Source organism: Haliotis rubra, unplaced genomic scaffold (genome assembly GCF_003918875.1).
Source record: "Haliotis rubra isolate DU_JTF1 unplaced genomic scaffold, ASM391887v1 Scf262, whole genome shotgun sequence".
In the NCBI taxonomy this organism is placed as follows: domain Eukaryota; kingdom Metazoa; phylum Mollusca; class Gastropoda; order Lepetellida; family Haliotidae; genus Haliotis; species Haliotis rubra.
The window spans coordinates 130,808-149,133 of NW_025766692.1; the positions used below are offsets into that span (position 1 = coordinate 130,808).

The following is an 18,326-nucleotide window of genomic DNA, read 5'->3' on the forward strand; positions in this document are numbered from 1 at the left end:
CAGGGTGTAACCCCTCCCACCAAGCTGTTGGATGTGACCCCACCATGCTGTAGGGTGTTGCTGCACTCCCCTCCCACCACTGTCCCACCATGCTGCAGGGTGTGACCCCCCCACCTCCCACCATGCTGTGACCCCACCTCCCACCATGCTGCTGCAGGGTATGACCCCCACCTCCCACCAGGCTGCAGGGTATGACCCTCCGTGCCACTGTGCTTCAGGTTGTAATTCTCCCTACAGCCACCTGACAGAAGGGTATGACCCTCCCTCCCACCAGACAGAAGGGTTTTGACCCTCCCTCCCACCAGACAGAAGGGTATGGCCCTCTCTGCCACCTGACAGAAGGGTATGACCCTCCCTCCCACCAGACAGAAGGGTATGACCCCCAGCCCCACCAGACAGAAGGGTATGGTCAAAGTTTGAATTCCTTTAAGAGAAACACTTGAATTTGCAGGCATTTCAACGCTTTGAAATTGTACAGATAAATCAGCAGAAATCTGTAACTGTTCTATTGTGTGTAGCACAAAAGTTAAGACAGGGTCGAGCAGAGAGGTCATTTGCTAGTTTCTGCATGACCTCTTGCTTTGTAGCGCTCGGCAGGTCCAGACCTTCCCTTAACCCCTCTGACCAATTCAGCCACGGGGCAGTCTCACTTAGGCATTGAAAGACGGGGTATTACAATGAAGGAAAATCAGGATGTGATGTTTGGGGTGTTGTTTACCTCGTTTGTAGTTAGCACCACCTAGCGACACCTACAGAAATAGAGCCATGATTACATCAGTGGATTAGGGCCAGGATTACGTGTGGCTAGCTCTCTGGCTAGCTCGTGGCACAGGCTGTAGCCTCTGGCTGGTACACACACACACGGACGTACAGGCAGCTGGGCACGACAGCTCAGGAAAAGGTAGGAAGAACAGGGTTTATTTACACCGTTGCATGGTAAATCTATAGGCAAGATCTATACTCAACTACAAATGGCATTGATCCAGGGTATACTCCAGTGGTACTACTCACGATATGTGGCTTGTTTTAGCATGCTGGGTAGGTTGATGTACTGTTTGTGTTGCTATTTTGTGGAGTGTACACAGTTACCATACAGGCCCTCTATTCGGATCAATTTGCTGTTATTCTAAACCGATGTGGCCTGATATTAACAAGCAGTCTCTTGAGACGGCGATGATCACAGACAAGTTCGGCTTTGACATGCATAACACACACCATCAATCACTGCATTTACCCGTATCAACAAAGGTTCACATCTCGTTGCTCAAGACATGAATTTGAAATCATGTCGAAATTTGAAAAATAAAATCGGCAAAACTATTTCCCCCGATAATGGAAATATTGTTCGGAGTGCCCCATGTTCATGCTGATCAATACTTCAACTGCCACAAACTTTTCGCTTCAGCAGTTGTTTTGCTGAATAAGCACTTTCTTCATTTGAAATAGCAAATGTCTGTGAGCTGTTAAGAGTTGTGAACCATATTTCGACCAGGATATCCCGGTTTCTAACTTAGCTAAAACTGTGTCCAACAATAGTTACTGTGTGGCATATTTACTTTATTTATAGATACAGAACTCTGTTTAAACATTAGCTAGTTGGACCTTGTGTCCAACAAGAGTGACTGGGAGACGTATTTATAGGTACAGAACTCAGTTTAAACACTTCCAACATTAGCTGGTGGGACTTTCACTGTGTCCAACATTAGCTGGTGAGACTTTCACTGTGTCCAACATTAGCTGGTGAGACTTTCACTGTGTCCAACATTAGCTGGTGAGACTTTCACTGTGTCCAACATTAGCTGGTGAGACTTTCACTGTGTCCAACATTAGCTGGTTGAGACTTTCACTGTGTCCAACATTAGCTGGTGAGACTTTCACTGTGTCCAACATTAGCTGGTGGAGACTTTCACTGTGTCCAACATTAGCTGGTGAGACTTTCACTGTGTCCAACATTAGCTGGTGGAGACTTTCACTGTGTCCAACATTAGCTGGTGAGACTTTCACTGTGTCCAACATTAGCTGGTGGAGACTTTCACTGTGTCCAACATTAGCTGGTGGAGACTTTCACTGTGTCCAACATTAGCTGGTGGAGACTTTCACTGTGTCCAACATTAGCTGGTGGCGACTTTTACTGTGTCCAACATTAGCTGGTGGAGACTTTCACTGTGTCCAACATTAGCTGGTGGAGACTTTCACTGTGTCCAACATTAGCTGGTGGAGACTTTCACTGTCTCCAACATTAGCTGGTGAGACTTTTACTGTGTTCAACATTAGCTGGTGGAGACTTTCACTGTGTCCAACATTAGCTGGTGAGACTTTCACTGTCTCCAACATTAGCTGGTGAGACTTTCACTGTGTCCAACATTAGCTGGTGAGACTTTCACTGTCTCCAACATTAGCTGGTGAGACTTTTACTGTGTTCAACATCAGTTTGATGATCAGCTGCACTTGAACTTATTTATAGATGCTCAACTCAACTAAGACAGCCTGCAAAATTCCTTGACAAAAATCAATTGGAATAACTCCCATATTGGGCTATGGCATGGATCTAATAGAAGCTCTCATTGATTCTGGCAGGGCTAATCTCCTCTCAAGGATTGTAGCTTGCTGCTCACGAGTCATGTAGACTTTTAAGGATTGCTCATTTGCATACGGAATGGTTTTGCATTTTGTCTGTTGTGAAAGTGTTTACAAAGAAAGTTTTTCAACTTTTAGAAAGCCATTATCAGCAGATTTCATTAAGTGTTACCATGAATGGACATAAAACATGCAAAGGTGCCTACTTACCGATTCCATTATCCAGGAAGCTAATGATTGTCTGGTTACACAGGACTTACTCTGACGTGTCTGTATTCAATGGCTTTCAAGTAGTTGTTATTTGGTGTATATACACTGACTTTTCAAATTTCAAATGTTTGCTTCAATTAAACAATGCATTGCTAAAACCTCTTTGTCGTCCATAAACAATGTGATTATGTATGTTATTCAATATCAGAGAAAGAAATGTAATTCAATTTCATCACTAGCCCTTATAATATAGAAAAAACTCTTCCTATAGATACCACAGCCAGTGGGAATTTTTATTCAGCCAATTTACAAATGTTTTTTCTAAGTATGAATATACTCTATTTACTGGGAATATCAGTTTTCTCTTTGGATCTTGAATACAGTGAAGCTAAAGGTTATTAAAAAGGCCTTCAATGGCAAATGCTGAATATATTTATATTATGTATCAAGATTGTGTATTTTTTGTGATAAAATGAGTCATTTGTGTTAGTTTCGGATTGCTAAAGTATTACAGCTAAACAACTTACAAGCATGAAAGAATAAACTTTAAACAATTATGGGCTGCAACTCATTGGCTATCTCTAGTTATCAAGTGTCTTATGTCTCCATTATAGTATGATAAATACATTAGACATATCCCTACTTATAGTTTAATTTGGAATACACTCTAATATAGCTGACGTATCAAATTTCATTAATGAATGAGAGAAATGCCACGTTGTCGAGTTTGACATATTGACATCATTACCTAAAAGAACATATGTGGCAAACAATGATTTATGATATTAAAATTTACAAATATACCATGAGTACTACTTTAAAACAATTTGTAAATTGTGATTAAAATGAATCTGAGTAAATTCTTGCTAAATACACAGAAATAATACTGCTGAATACAAACTAAAATAAATGAAACATTCTCAACCAGTTGTAATGTTATTATATAGTGATAACTGTTTTATTTGAAAAACTTGTAATACTGAAACGCTACTGTCATGCCCATTGAACTGAATATAAAAATTTAAAAAAATACACAGAAATATTATTGACTATTTACTAGGGATGCCACGATACATCGATACTTTGATGCATCAATACTTTTTCTAAGGCAATACAAATATCGATACATTCAAAACTGTATCGATATTTAGTTTTGAAAGTATCGGTTTAAATATGTTTATGTATCATTTACGTTTTGCAATTGTATCATGTTTTTTTGATGTTATGAGAGTTATAAATGATTATATTTCATGCACAAAGATGGGAAATTAGAACTTTTTTAATCTCTGAGAATCAAACATTGACCTTTTCATTGACAATTATAAAATATGAAATATTAATGTTCAAAATGTAACTAAATTAAGCCAATAATGCTGGAAAATACGTATCATGATACGTATCGAATTGTGACATGGGTATCGTGATACGTATAGATTCATGAAACTTATGTATCGTGACATCCCTACCAATTACTATTGCTGGTTGATGATTTAGTACTAATGATGACTTCCGCCATGATGAATGTAGGTGGTTCTGATTCTCTCTCCATGCTGACTACATGTGGCCTTTCATGTCAGATGCATTATCCAGGAAGTAGGTCCGTTCAGCATGTGCAGACTTGCAGGAAAATACCATTGTGGACACTCTTTAACCATTTCACAGAAATTCTGCAGCATTAGAATATAATCTCTCTGGCCATTGTTATTTTTGCAATAACATCCCCGTGATTATCCAACTGGGAATCAGTAGCACGATATAACATATCATCAGTTTGTTGTGATGCAATATTCAAAGTTCATTTTCAATTTAGCTGGTTACAAGGATAGCTCAGAACTATAGTTAATGCATTCATATGAATACAAGTGAATTGTATTTGCTGTGTTTTCATTTCCAGCTGGTATATTTTCCTAAATTTGATATACATCAGTTTGCTTCCATCTCAAATAAAATGTGAATCAAGTACTGTTAGAGTTGGTGTTAAACAAAACCCACACTCTTCATCAATATAACCCATTGATGAATCTGGTATTCTTCCACTAGACTGAACATGGGACAAAAACTGTTTTGTTTAGTATACTACTCTAATAGTTACACCATTAATATATCCCAAGAATGATGCCAATTTTAGATTTGCTTTTCTAACCCAAAACACACACACGCACACACACACACACACGCACACGACACACACACACACACACACACCACTGTTATTTTCATACTGATTTCAATAAAAATTACTTATATTTTTAAGGAAATTTACTTTAATGCCGTATGTGTTGAATGCAAAGAAAGATCTGTTCACTAAAATAATGCACAAATGAAACTCTTTTCTTCACATAGCGCCATAGCAACCAGTGTCATAGCACTAACAGGTGTCCTTGCATGCCTTCTTCAATCTCGAGATTGTGGCATACTTTGAGAAAATTTGATATTTGTAACTGCTTTGATGAAAAATCGCTACTTTCAAATCAAACCTCGGACAGTCATGCGGCCCATATCAAAGGTCATGAAAACATCAATACTGAAGATGTTCCTTGTTATGCTGCAATTATCACAAAAAGTGGGAGATATTCTCGGCAAGCATTCATGTCAGATTCTGTTTAGTTACACAGTGGTAACTAGTTGCAAGCAGAAGCGTTCACAGGCAGAGGTCAGGATCAATAGCAGGGAGCACTCCAGTCAAGACACTACGGCGTGAAGCCCAAATCATGAAAGATAGGGCGGCGTTCTGAGCCTGTGGTCTGCTACCAGCCTTACGATGGCCACTACTCCTCCATGATGGTTGATTAGCACTGGAGGCAGGGTACGATGCATGCAAGATGGAGGAGGATGACAGCCTCTGAGGGGAGTCCTTCCTCGTGGGGTGTTGGCTGTACATGCCCCAGCCTGTTGTAAGGGCGGGCGGTGTGCAAGCTTCCACCTGGGTCGAGCCACTGAATTTTTCTTGCCTGAGTCACTGTACACTAAATCTTAAACCTGTGATCACGAAATGGGCCTATCAATGAGAAAATGAGGTCAGTCCATTCATCGGTGGGGAGATGACTGAGCCTGGATTATCAGTGTTGTATTATCGGCTCGGCTGACGTGCTGTAGTGTCAGGAGTCTGTCCACTGCGGTGTATGTAACGGCTATCCATCACTGTGTCATTTACGTCTACGTCAAGTGAGGGGGTGCATGTTGCATCACAGCTACAAATGTCTGCCTTGACACGGCAACAGCTGGTCGTCTGCCTCGGTAAGTGAGCCCTTTCCATCTTGCCCTGTCTTTATCATGCTTGAGGGTTGTTGTGTCAAGATTTCATAATACTTTCCTCAAGACAGGGCACAGCCAGGTCCTTTCATCGGACAGGGCATAACCAGGTCATTCCTCGGATAATGCATAACCAGGTCCTTCCTCAGACAGGGCATAGCCAGGTCCTTTCCTCAGTTGGGCATAGCCAGGTCCTTTTCTCAGATGGGCATAGCCAGTTTGAATTTCATATTAATTTCATGTTAAGCAGCTGAAATAGCACAAAGTCTTCTGATTGTGGGTCAACCTTTTCATCTGATGTAAATATAGTGTGATCACTCATTTGTGTTGTGGATGTAGTAGATTAGCTTTGTGGTTAAGGTGTATGACTAACACATTCAGACTGAGTTCAAATCCCCGAAAGGAAAATACATAGCTCAAGTACCCAGCAGTTTTAGACATACATGGACATCCAAACAACCTTGAGGTTTCTTACTGTTTCATCTAGAAACTCTCATCTCATTCTCAGCAACGATGCACCAGTACACTTTCATGCTTAACTTCAAAGACTCCCCTCCATGTTGCATTGACATTTGCTGCAGTGCTGGGAAGATATGTAAAGCATATAGCCTGTAGTGTTTGAAATTAATGGAAGCTCTACTGTCCTTGAGGTTTGCTCAATAATACTTGAATCTATAGATCCCGAAATATTCTATCATAGCGTTGATGTACCGCTAGACTTTCATTTTTAACTGTGTTGTGAAATTTGCTGCAGTACTGCTACGGGGAGACCCTCACTCACTCTACATCAGTTATCGGGTTCATTATCATATATGATATCACGGCTAAACTCGTCCTCCCTGCTGTGCGGTATGTACGTCTGCTTCTGTTGGTAGGTCCCTGTCCGAAGGCCTTCTAATCAATAATGCACTACTTCCAAACGTAATGTCTTTACCGAAGAAAACTTAACGCTTTTGGTTGGCAGAAAATAGAATTTGAGCTGACGTCGACTTGATTGTCATGTGGAGGTGAATGGAGCATATAGGCATCAAAGATGAAGGACAATATGAGGATGTCAAATCTGGATTGAGAATTACAGGGTTCCTTGAGGTTTTCTGCGGTAATATTTGAGCTTAGGACATTATGCTTAATATCGAACACTGCTGGACCGAAGCTTGTCTAGCACAATATGCCCCTGTCCAGAAAGCATAAAGTGAGTATTTCGATCTTTGCATTATAAAAAAATAGGGGCAGTGGGGTAGCCTAGTGATTAAAGCGGGCGCTTGTCACGCCAAAGACCCAGGTTTGATTTCCCACATGGGTACAATGTGTGAAGCCCATTTCTGGTGTCCCCCGCCATGATATTGCTGGAATATTGCTAAAAGCAGTGTAAAACCATACTCACTCACTCACTCACTATATAAATAATATTAAAACATTGTACTCCTTGTTACCTAGCCTGCTGCTCACTGAGGGAAAACACAAGGCTGGTTGTCAAGGAGATGGGGCTGGGTCTTGAGTGCAGTATCATGTTTAACTGTGGGCTCACATTATTAAACCGGGATTGGTTCAGATTATTACAAGCAGACGCTCATGCATGTCACTGCATGTGTGTATAGGTCATGACTGCGGCGTTAAACCCCTGCTCACCCTACCTCAAACACTGCTGTGGTCGTTGCTGGTCACACAAGACAATTTTGTTTGTAGCAACAAGGGAAATAGAACGCTTGTTTTAAGTAGTCTTATGCAAGATATCTACTATATATGTTATTGTTTATAGAGTTACTAGTGTCCTATGTAAAAATCTACATTTTTTCTAAGTGGTATAAAAAAAACATTTGAGACATTTGTCATTGACATTAGTTCCATGCTAAAATAAGATGTAAGGCTTCACCGACACAAATGTCATAGCAACAAATATTTAAGATGCCAAGAACCCCTTGATTTTTATGTAATGATGAATGTCAGTATTCCTAAAGATATGCAGTGAGTTGTGAACTTTATTCTAAATCCATAGTCTTATGGTGCGTTATTGTATTTTAAGAAAATTCTACCAAAAGGGAAATAATGAATTAAGACCATCCTTGTCCATATCTTTGACTTGAATGTTGCCAATAGTGACGTAAAACATAACTCACTCATTAATATGAAGAAGGCCCTTAAAGGTCAAGGTTGGAATTAGTCTTCATTATCCAATGCTTATTGTAAGAGGCAGTCGTGCTTGTGGTAAGATCTGACCAACAGGATTATGCGGTCAAATATGCTTAATGCATGTGGTTGTATTCCAATTGCAAAGATAGGTGCTAATGTACATCACTGGATTGTTTGGTATGCATTTGATTATTTACAACCTCTGTCATCTAGGTCACCATCATTAACAGCGAAGAATGATAAAAATATTCCGTAAATTTTTGCACACCCTGTTTATATGGATCCTACCTTCCTTACAACAACTGCTAGGAACATCTGCAGCAACAGTCATTACGAAAGATTCAATAATCCTGAAGTTTGTTAATCTGGAAAATTTGTCTGGGAATGGTACTGTTTGTATTAAAAATGGTTTGCTGGAATAGAAATATATTCATAATATGTGGATAATCCAAATGTAGATAAATATCATTACGCTCGGTAAATGCTGAGTGGAGATTTCCAGTCCTGTTCCAGTGGAATTAATTATAGTCTTATGTCTGGAGGGCTGGTGGAGACAGTGATGACAACGACCGTTGTGAAACAGATCCGACCAAAATAGTATCTCTGTCTATTTTAGAACCAGTCTTTATCATACGGCTATTGGTACTGGTAGAACAATGACCAGCCTTGTGTTGAAATGGTGTGCCATGTTATGTTTGAGAATGAAAATAATATGAGAAGATTTGACCTTTTGTCATATATTGTAACAGGACAAAAGGTGAAATCTTATTATTATTTGAAAGAGATGACGAAGAAGATGAATTTCACTAGTGATATTTACTTATGATGATTATTGTGATGGGATGTTGTGATGATGATTATTGTGATTGGATTGTGATGAATGATTATGATTGTGATGGGATGTTGATGATGATTATGATGGTGTTGATGAATATTGATTGCGATGATGATTATTGTGATGCGATGATGATTATTGTGATGGGATGTTGCGATGATGATTATTGTGATGGGATGTTGCGATGATGATTATTGTGATGGGATGTTGCGATGATGATTATTGTGATGGGATGTTGCGATGATGATTATTGTGATGGGCTGTTGCGATGATGATTATTGTGATGGGATGTTGCGATGATGATTATTGATGATGGGATGATTATTGTGATGATGTTGCAATGATGATTATTGTGATGGGATGTTGCGATGATGATTATTGTGATGGAATGATGATGATGATTGTGATGGGATATTGCGATGATGATTGTGATGGGATGTTGCGATGATGATTATTGTGATGGGATGTTGCGATGATGATTATTGTGATGGGATGATGATGATGATTATTGTGATGGGATGTTGCGATGATGATTATTGTGATGGATGTTGCGATGATGATTATTGTGATGGGATGTTGCGATGATGATTATTGTGATGGGCTGTTGCGATGATGATTATTGTGATGGGATGTTGCGATGATGATTATTGTGATGGGATGTTGCGATGATGATTATTGTGATGGGATGTTGCGATGATGATTATTGTGATGGGATGTTGCGATGATGATTATTGTGATGATGTGATGGGCGATGATGATTATTGTGATGGGATGTTCGCGATGATTGATGATTATTGTGATGGATGGATGGCGCCAAGCGATGATGATTATTGTGATGGGAATGATTATTGTTGCGATGATGATTATTGTGATGGGATGTTGCGATGATGATTATTGATGATGATGGGATGTTGATGATTATTGTGATGATGATGATTGTGATTTATTGTGATTGATGATTGGGATGATTTGCGATGCATGATGATGATGATTATTGATGATGGGATGATTATTGTGATGGGATGTTGCGATGATGATTATTGTGATGGGATGTTGCGATGATGATTATTGTGATGGGTTGTTGCAATGATGATACAGTTTTGGTAAATACAGTAAACTGTCTGTAAAGAACACGCCTACACAAACTGGAGGATATCACAATCTCTCTTTTTCGGTCCTGGCCACTTGCGATAGATGTTAGTTGAAGTGCGTATTTAACGTTTTAAGATTACTGGTACCTTTTTGTTTTCTATAGTCCTGGTGTATTTGTAAATGCTATGGGATATTTTTGGGACAAGTCTGTGATATTATACTAATTTATATTAGCAATACTAATTATTCTAGGTGGCAGTTTGAACACAGTGCTCCATTTGCCTGAAAATCAGACCGATGAGAAACCCTGATGATGCTGATGATGATGATGATGATGATGATTTGGATCTGTAGAGGAATTTGACAATGTCTACTACTACCATACTGATTATGTTTGACATTTGAATCTTGTAAACTCTTCCACTGATTTGTTTGAAAGACTGGATTTGAACATATATTATTATGATGATGATTATGATGATGATGATGATGATGAAAGGTTTGATTTCTATATGTAATGTTTACATGATGATGATGATGATTCACCCCAAAATGAAACTCATTTTTTGTGGTTTTCGTTTTAAATGACGAATTCAATCTGTTGTAACAAAATCATCCATTTGCACCAAATATCCTCGAAGATGGGCTCAACTAAATGCATCTTGAATAAAAAGAGATTTCCTAGGCACTATTTAATAATTCATGTTAGAATGTGAGATTTTCTGGTCTGTAAGGATCTTAATGACTACCAATTACAGTGTCACAGATAGCATCCTACTAATGAGAATGCTGCTTGGAAGTCGTGCAGCCTACATCAGCTACATGTTGTCATGTAAATCAGGATTAATTCCAGATACCTCTTGACTGAGTACAAAACTTGAGTAATCTATAGGGATCAAGGGGGTGATATCAATTCTTGGGGTGTATTATGGAATTATGATGGCATCGCCAATCTTTGAAGACGAGCTCTCTCATGGCCTCATTTGCTTCTGGGAATTGAGATTGCCTGCTTGCTATGCTGCTCACGGGATGGATCAGCTAGGAGGAGCAGTGACAGACAGACTCTGTACTGGTTAAAACACTGGTGCCGACAACAGCACCATGTCTTCATGGTGCATGGTTACAACGTTTTGTCTGCCATGACCAGTTTATCAGTATTTGAGTGAACAGTTCTTTGGTTTAATCATTTGAAATCGGAATTTAGAATTGAAAACTGTTTACATCTTGTCATGGGTTTGTAAATCAGTGAGTCCGCGTTGCCAATGTTGGCGCCAGGGTCTGTTATGTGTGCCAAAACAAGTTGCTCTAGGTTGTGACCAGTACCAACATGATCAGATTAGATGCTTGTTTTCTGTTAGGAGCTGAAATATGTAGGATCTTGATTAAATGCTTTGAAATTTTCTATTTTAAATGACCGCCTCCGTGGTGTAGTGGTTATGGGTTTGATCCTCTGCTGCGTCATACCAAAAGATGCTAAAAATATGGTACTTGTTGGTCCCTGCCTGGCGCTCGGCATTAATGGGTACAACAAGGACTGGTCGGCTTGGAATCAGTATAATGTGTCTGAGTGGGGTATTCAATATTAATGCTTAACTGTGGCATGGTATCTGAATGAGTTAGCACTATAAAACCAGGTTCAGTCTGTGCTAGTACAAGCAGCCACAGATACACACGCTTGCACGTTGTCATATGAGCGAAATATTCTTAAGTGTGAAACCCAATTTCACCTCACCTTCTATGTTGAATTATCAGGTAAGTTAGAAGAGTTTGGTCACATTTCACAATCAGGTTATGAAATCACTGAGTCTGTTCGCTAATGCTCCTCTCAGCCTGGTAATTTCCTTTCGGACTTACCTGTTTCTAGTCTATGATTATGGATATAGCAGATGACGTGTGAAAAGGACATTATTGAAAACCAATCCTTGGTACGGTATGAAAATCATTGCTGATGTTGCTGTTGTTCAATGAAAAAACCCCACCACATCCCAATCATGCCTCGTGTTTCTCATACCAGAGTTGTATTCTGAGAGCCACCAGGAGCAGCACGTGACTCTGGGGTTTGGGTGCAGGAGTTGAGCATTACACATCACAATTCATTTTGGCTTCTAATAACTGCAGTCTCATGTCACTTTGCTGCTCGGTGACTTTGTGTTTCATCTCTTGGCAAAAGTGCTAGCCATAACATTAGACTTGGTAAGTAATAAAGAAGGCTAGTGATAACTTCCTGGTTGATACAGGGAGGCAGTTTATGCAACTCCCGAGTGATTGCAGGAGTTCATGTAGTACTGGAAGGAAATGTGTTGACTGGGTGGTAGGTAGAGCTGCAGGAGTTGATGCTTGGCCAGTAGGTAGAGCTGCAGGAGTTGATGCTTGGCCAGTAGGCAGAGCTGCAGGAGTTGATGCTTGGCCAGTAGGCAGAGCTGCAGGAGTTGATGCTTGGCCAGTAGGCAGAGCTGCAGGAGTTGATGCTTGGCCAGCAGGCAGAGCTGCAGGAGTTGATGCTTGGCCAGTGCTGTTGATGCTTGGCCAGTAGGCAGAGCTGCAGGAGTTGATGCTTGGCCAGTAGGCAGAGCTGCAGGAGTTGATGCTTGGCCAGTAGGCAGAGCTGCAGGAGTTGATGCTTGAGCTGCAGGAGTTGATGCTTGGCCCGCAGGCAGAGCTGCAGGAGTTGATGCTTGGCCAGTAGGTAGAGCTGCAGGAACTGATGCTTTGATAGTAGGCAGAGCTACAGGAGTTGATGCTTTGATAGTAGGCAGAGCTACAGGAGTTGATTGGGTGGTAGGCAGTGCTGCAGGAACTGATGCATGGTCTATAGGCAGGGCTACAGGGGTTGATGCTTGGCCAGTAGGCAGGGCTACAGGGGTTGATGCTTGGCCAGTAGGCAGAACTGCAGGTGTTGATGCATAACCTGTAGGCAGAACTGCAGGTGGTGATGCATAATCAGCAGGCAGAACTGCAGGTGTTGATGCATGACCAGTAGGCAGAACTGCAGGTGGTGATGCATAACCAGTAGGCAGAACTGCAGATGTTAATGCATAATCAGCAGGCAGAACTGCAGGTGTTGATGCATAACCAGTAGGCAGAACTGCAGGTGTTGATGCATGACCAGTAGGCAGAACTGCAGGTGTTGATGCATGACCAGTAGGCAGAACTGCAGGTGTTGATGCATAACCAGTAGGCAGAACTGCAGGTGTTGATGCATGACCAGTAGGCAGAACTGCAGGTGTTGATGCATGACCAGTAGGCAGAACTGCAGGTGTTGATGCATAACCAGTAGGCAGAACTGCAGGTGTTGATGCATGACCAGTAGGCAGAACTGCAGGTGTTGATGCATAACCAGTAGGCAGAACTGCAGGTGTTGATGCATGACCAGTAGGCAGAACTGCAGGTGTTGATGCATAACCAGTAGGCAGGGCTGCAAGAACTAATGCCTGAATGGTAGGCGGGGCTGAAGGAGTTGATGCTGGATAGTAGGCGGGGCTGCATGAACTGATGCATGGCAGTATTAGCTGATGCATGGCCCGTTATCAGGGCTGCAGGCGTTAATACATGACCAGCAGGCTGTGAGATGTTAAATGTTGTTGTTACCTTAAGGATTTACAAAATATAGTAGTTCTGGATTAACCTAATCGCTTACTACTTGTAGGTATGACAGTGATATACGCCTTACAGTAATGAACTAATGTATGCTTTGCTCCAATCCAACTCTGATAAACGTGACAAGAAGCCGACAATGTCGCAGCTGACATTTTTCCTGATGATTGTGTCATCGCGGGCCTAATTGATGACTTCAGATGATATAGTATATCATCATCTTACGGGTGTTTTTTTACAAACATAATTGAGTCCTGCTGTCCTCATTTAAAAATATACTGTTTATTCCGTAACCATGGCAATGACATAGAATCTTTGTTGTTGATACTGATGATTAATCAAAAGACATGTAACTTCTCGATAGTGGCTGTTTCTCGTTTGACTTGGCTGACAGTAGCTTAGGCTGGCTTGTCCTTGGGTTGGGTTCGTTACTGTCAGGCCAATTAACGATCTATAGGTCATTAATCCAGGTCTTAGCTACACTAATGTGTACCTGGACTTACTGCTTCGTTACATGACAACAGATTATCTGAATGCCGCACAAACGAAGATGCATTCATGTTGGACAAGGGTGGTGGTTTAATCTTTTCAAGTGTCAACATGGGGTAGCTTGATTGTGTGTTCCGTGGAGTTCAGAGGTTGTGGTAATTTCGGTAATTAGACAGGTATTGACATTGCAGTGAATGAGCTGGTGATTGGACCTGTAGGGTATTTAAACTTTCATTCCTAGAGCATATGACACAGTTGATACCTGGACCGAGCATCAGTTTCTCCAGCATCCAGGTCAGTTCTTCGGGTTGTTATAACACTGAAATTTAGTCATTGCCATTCTGTTTGGATGGTTAACCTGGTGTCGATGACAAGGTAGTTTTAAATCTACATATCTTTGCATTTTGTTTGTTCACAAAAAAATTAACTGATAGCATTCACAGAGCAGATGTATTAGATTTTGCAAGAAGAATGTTATTACTCAAATTGTAATAGTATTCTCAAGATGGAAATTAACACTAGCCCACAAGCCTGGTCAGTTTTGTTAATGTTAATGGTATCCTAAGGGGTGGAAGAATGTCAAACATATTAGTAGGCGTTCTTGGTCGATACACAGCGTTAGGATTGTCAAGATTTAATCTGTCGTGTTTCTGTATATGTTAACATCAGTTTTGGCTTTGAAAGATGCTGTTTAAGAACCATGTATCCTTTACCTTGTCGAAGGGGATGAATAAGATGGATCTTGTACTTGATATATACCTTTGTACCTGGGCAGAATTAGATATTGCTCTTAACATTAAGCACTGGTTTATAGCAAAACGTACATTGTAGAACAAAATGTGCAGTGTCAGCAGTTTACGTTTTAATCATGGTTATTTTTAAATAAGTAGAATAGGGTATTTTATCTAAAGCATTGACGTATGTAAGGTGTCATTTCGTACAATCTATTTGCTTATGTCAGGTTTAATTCACGTTCGTATTGTGCTCAAAGTGTTTTCTAAAATCTTAGTGCGTGCAGCAACAAAAAATATCAAATTAATAATTTTAATTTGGTTGTCATATATAATAGGATAAATTGAAAAACACAACAATTGCCAGATTCTTAATCTCTCCTTATTAGATATATTTGCCAGGCATAGTATTTCATATGACCTAGCTGTGAGTTTTTAATGTGCCATTGGCTGTCCTATGAATGATTAATAGCTACTATGTTGAGAGGGCCGAGTCGTGTAGTGCAGTACGCATTCAACATCTGCAGTGGCACGCAGCAGTTCAAACACAGACCTCGTGGCTTTATGGCAGGGGATTTTACTTATCCAATATATGACACCGACACTTCATCGCTGGTAGGGCTGGTCACCTTTATCAGGTATGTTTCAAGTCTCCTGTCTTCTTGTGTGTGATGTTTTCCAAGCTGGAATCCATATTGCGTGTGCTCTGATTAATGATTATTCAGAGCCAATTATTTCACTGCATGAATTATTCTAAATTGAGGGATGGTTGTTATGAAAGCAGCATGGTTAGAATGCCTGGCCCAAGTGGAACTGTTTCATCTTAAGGATTAGTTTGTTACAGAGGGGAGTAACTGTGATGATATGCATCTTTAGCCCATTGTCCGGAGCCCTTAGTAAATATATTCTAGCCAAATTACGTCAGTTTTATCAGGACCATAATCTATGATGAAAATCTACTGCAATGATGTCTAAATGACGTGTTTGGACAAGTAGGCACAAAAGTATTTTGTGATAGATAAGTTTTGAAAATAGGGGCGGTGGGGTAGCCTAGTGGTTAAATCGTTTGCTCATCACGGCGAAGACCCGGGTTCCATTGCTACATGGGTACAATGTGTGAAGCTTATTTCTGGTGTCCCCCGCCGTGATATTGCAGGAATATCGCTAAAAGCGGTGTGAACTAAACTCACTCATAAAAATAACATGACTCTGGGTACAGGCTTGTTGAATATTTTTTTTAAAAATTGAGAGTTTACATGTTTGTGTATCATGAACATGAATGATAAATAGTGATAAAATATAAACATCAAATACTATTAGACATAGGGATGTGTGTTTTGAGAGGGTGGGTAGAGGCTGTAAACAGTGTCGTGAGCTAATATTTGAATCTAGTAGGTACTGCCTTCTCCACTAGTGTAATTTTTCACATTGCAGGGCTGACAAGTAACCCTTGTCTTTTATGCTAATTTTGGACAGAGTGGTTCCTGTTTGTGATTAAAGATTCAGGTTTTTGGAGGACGTCCCAGTGCAACCTCCTGACCCCAGATTGACCCCGAGTGTTTTCAACACCATTTACTCTTTATGATGTTGAAAACATCCACTAACATATTGTGAGTTTCAAAACTGAACATTTCGGCGACATGACATCACTGACTAATGTTTACGCCCTGGCATTTTCTGGCATGACATGTACTGCAAAGAGTTGTTCGGTTGACATCCATGTTGTCTGAAGTCTGAGTCTAGTCTCATTTCTATTGGGTGTAGTAAGCTCAATTAATTGTCTACGTAATAAATCTAAAATCGACGGAAAAATGTTGAGAGCCATGATTTTGCTTGTAGACTCCAACGGTTTCTGTACATATTGTCAAATCCGTGTGCAATTGAGTTTTGTCATTAATCACTGCTGCATTTTCCATAGTATTGCAGCAGGCAGTTGGGTAACCTGGTGGTTACAGTGTTCTCTCTGTACACTGAAGATCTGGGTCCTCCTGGTAGACTGTTGTACCCGTGAAGGTCCGGGTTAATTGGTCTTCAGTAACCCATGCTTGTCGTAAGAGGCGATTAACGGGATCGGGTGGTCAGGCTCGCTGACTTGGTTGACACATGTCATCGGTTTCCAATTGTGCAGATTGATGCTCATGTTGTTGATCACTGGATTGTCTGGTCCAGATTTTAATTATTTACAGACAGCCGCCATATAGCTGGAATATTGCTGAGTGTGGCGTAAAACTAAACTCACTAACTCACTGGTAGAATGTTGGAAGCCCATGTCTGGTGTCCCACTCTGTGGTGTTGGTGGGATTTTGCTGAAAGCGGTGTAAAACCCAACTCACTCACTCACTCACTCTATAGTATTGCAAGTGACAGGTTGATAAGACTTTGAAACTTGATCAAGCATAAAATTGTGTTTACCACTGCCACCTGAATATCAGACATTTAGATGTGTGCCAACAGCCTGCAGCGGTGGTTCACAGGTTGCCTACAGAAAGGACACTCCCTTTTATAGCATGGTAGACCATGTCGATCTGGTTACATTTACCTGGGTATTCCTAGAATGGGTCCATTATGCTGGACGTATAAGTGACGTTGGATGGTCAGTAGACTGTTTTCATCTCCCACAGGGGAGGTTGCTCGTAATGAGTCACTGGCTTGTCTGGTCCAGACTTGATTATTTGTGTAGACTGATGTACAGCCGGAATATTGCCTAGATAATCAACTCCCAAACACGAAAAACCCAGACTTTGGTGAATATATGCTGAACGGCTGTCCACCCTTTGTTTCCACATGTCGTTACGTTGTTTATTTATTTAGTGCAGGCAGCTGTTCGCTGTGAAATGCATCAACAGATGCACATTCAGTGCACGGTGCGCAAGTATTTCATTCAGTACAGTTCCACAGCTATGACAGCTGTCGTTTGTTGGTAGCAGTTAATTAGATGTAAACAATTAATGAAGTGGGTCAGTGTGTGACCTGTTTGTGTTACCATGCATTATTTTCACTGTAAACCTGAAAGGCTGTCTGTCCTTTGCCTAGATGACCTTAACAGATGAACATGGCCTCAGAATGTAATTGTTTTATCTCGCTTTATCCAGTGACAATAAGGGAAGGAATATTTTAAGAAAGAATCACTTAAATTAGTAATGAATTTAAAATGAATGACTTTCTGTATATGTTAAATTTATGACGATGCTTATATTGCCTAAGTGACTTGTATAGTTATAATTATTTGAACTCATTTATCTGAAAGAAATTTATCACTTACTCATTTATCATTTAATGCTTATTTGAACTCAAGATATTAGTAAGCAGTAACATTTGAAAGAAACTTGTCAGATCAGTTGTAGCCTAGTCCTTTTGAAACTCTGGAATTTCCATTTATATATATAAATATATTTAATGTCTTTGCAATGACAGTT

The 18,326-nt window shown here is 40.3% G+C and overlaps 2 protein-coding genes across 5 annotated transcripts in view; one reads left to right on the forward strand and one right to left on the reverse strand.

Annotated features, from left to right (window-relative positions):
- Positions 1-18,326, forward strand: part of LOC124280200 — a 143,514-nt gene that overhangs the window by 9,480 nt on the left and 115,708 nt on the right. The window contains exon 1 of one of the 4 annotated variants that reach the window (XM_046716093.1): positions 5,057-6,024. The exons of 2 other annotated variants lie outside the window; for them this stretch is intronic. The gene's annotated coding sequence lies outside the window, so the exon portion shown is untranslated. Of the gene's footprint in view, positions 1-5,056; positions 6,025-15,444; positions 15,549-18,326 lie in introns of those variants that run through there. One more of the 4 variants, XM_046716096.1, reaches the window with a different exon arrangement.
- Positions 12,343-13,614, reverse strand: LOC124280230 (activity-dependent neuroprotector homeobox protein 2-like). Its single transcript, XM_046716134.1, has one exon. The coding sequence runs from the start codon at positions 13,612-13,614 to the stop codon at positions 12,343-12,345; it is 1,272 nt and encodes a 423-aa protein (XP_046572090.1).